This window comes from Amphiura filiformis, chromosome 19 (assembly GCF_039555335.1).
Source record: "Amphiura filiformis chromosome 19, Afil_fr2py, whole genome shotgun sequence".
Lineage (NCBI taxonomy): Eukaryota > Metazoa > Echinodermata > Ophiuroidea > Amphilepidida > Amphiuridae > Amphiura > Amphiura filiformis.
The window spans coordinates 9,988,937-9,990,960 of NC_092646.1; the positions used below are offsets into that span (position 1 = coordinate 9,988,937).

At 43.0% G+C, this 2,024-nt stretch overlaps 1 protein-coding gene across 1 annotated transcript; it reads left to right on the top strand.

Annotated features, from left to right (window-relative positions):
- The first annotated feature begins 735 nt into the window (after window positions 1–735).
- Window positions 736–1,463, top strand: LOC140140369 (uncharacterized). The gene is made up of 2 exons (XM_072162130.1): window positions 736–908; window positions 1,289–1,463. The coding sequence occupies exons 1-2, from the start codon at window positions 736–738 to the stop codon at window positions 1,461–1,463; spliced, it is 348 nt and encodes a 115-aa protein (XP_072018231.1).
- The last annotated feature ends 561 nt before the right edge of the window (window positions 1,464–2,024 follow it).

Sequence of the window (2,024 nt, forward strand, 5' to 3'; positions counted from 1 at the left end):
AAGGGGCAGATGCCAGCTGTGCGAGTGTTTAGACTTTGAACGGGAAAACACCATCTCCAAATGTGGTCATTGCTGGCATCTGTCAACATTACATCAGCTTCAAAGTGAAACTGTGAAAGAGTTCCCACCTATTTTAACAGACTTGAAGGACAAAGAATCATTCAATTTGACGTATGCTGATCTGCCAAAAAAGTGCGACAATATTGATTGTTCGGTTACTGAACAGATGGGGAAGGAAAGTCTAGGCAGAGAAAGGGGCGGATGGCAGCTATGCGAGTGTTTAGACTTTGAATGGGAAGACACCATCTCCAAATGGGGAAGGACAATCAAGGCAGAGAAAGGGGCGGATGCAAGCTGTGCGAGTGTTTAGACTTTGAACGGGAAAACACCATCTCCAAATGTGGTTATTGCTGGCATCTGTCAACATTACATCAGCTTCAAAGTGAAACTGTGAAAGAGTTCCCACCTATTTTAACAGACTTGAAGGACAAAGAATCATTCAATTTGACGTATGCCGATCTGCTAAAAAAGTGCGACAATATTGATTGTTCGGTTACTGAGGAAGTGGCAAAGAATGTATAGGCACACACTCATCAGCAAGCCCAGGGGCGTAGCAAGCGGGTGGACAGGGTGGACAAAGTCCATGACCCCGAGGGTTCAGGGGCCCCGAGCAAAAGCAAAAATAAAAAGGGCCCCAGAAGCTGTTGCTATGCCCCTGAGCAAGCCATCTCAAGTATGTGGTTTCGTTATCGGGCTGGGCGTGTCACAGCATCAAAATTAAACACTGCTTGCAGGACAAATACAGGTGTTCCTGCAGTTAGTCTAATCAAATCGTTGTGCTACCCCGACCTGTGCAGATTCAGCACCCAGGCAACAAGATGGGGCTGTGAACATGAATTACACGCAAGGCGAGTGTATGAGGAAATGTTTTTTCTTATAAAGCTATCAGCTGGAGGACAAAGATCAGGCGTTTCATGAGGATGAAAGCTGGCGTCACTTCACATTTGCCTATCAGCTAGAGCGGACCTGTAAATTTTCAAGATCTCAACAGAAAGAGGGTATAGGTTTTGTTTTTTAAGAATGCTTTTTCCCAAGTTGGAGTTTGTTGGGTAACATAACCAAACCTTTCTCTTGGTCTGGTCTTGGTCTGGTAAGTAGGCCTAAGGATAGGCCTTTATCCTGTAATCAGCTCCTGTAATTAGTCTCATCAAAGCGTGTGCTACCCCGACCTGTGCAGATTCAGCACTGAGGCAACAAGATAGGGCTGTGAGCATGAATTACATGCAAGGCAAGCGTATGAGGAATACATGCGTACCCAACACACTGGATTCGTTGTGAAAGATTCGGGACTGATAATAAACCCAAAGCGCCCTCATGTGGGTGCAACACCAGATGGAGTAGTTCAGTGTACAGAACATTGTTGTGGGGATGACCGTTTCGGTGTTTGTGAAATCAAATGGTAATGATGATACACGTACACACAAGACTTGAAAATGGCACAAATACCAACATTGTTAACACTGGCTCAGTACAAAGTTCTTAAAATGGATCCTGGAAAACAGATTCATATGGTGAGTTAGAAATGAATCTGATGATATTACACAAAGTAGTGTTGTGGCTAATTCAAAATGAAGAGAGCAAAGAAATAGTCAATGATGATTTGTAGGATTTGATACATCGTTCAGTCAGATTTGGAACCTGATCAAAAAGAAGCAGTGGTTAATGTGATTAAAAAACACATACATCAGTGTTTTCTGAAAATGGTGAGCCATGTTAAAACTTCTTCAGCATATCATCATCATATCAATACAGGTGTTTGACCCCAATAAACAGAAAATGAAATGTGTATTACGAATGACTGGTGAAGTGCCTGAAAACATCAATGATGATGAAGATATATCAGAAGGGCATGAAGATAAGGATGGGTATACAGTTGATGTGCCTCCCCTTCCCCCCAGTCCCTCTTCATACAGTGGAGTCAAGTTCAAGGGCACAAGAAAATACCAGATCATAAAAACTAGAGC

Coding starts and splice junctions, on each gene's coding strand:
- LOC140140369 (XM_072162130.1), top strand. CDS start 736: ATGTGGTTTCGTTATCGGGCTGGGCGTGTCACAGCATCAAAATTAAAC. Junction 909..1,288: donor GAACATGAATTACACGCAAG/GCGAGTGTATGA, acceptor ATTACATGCAAG/GCAAGCGTATGAGGAATACA.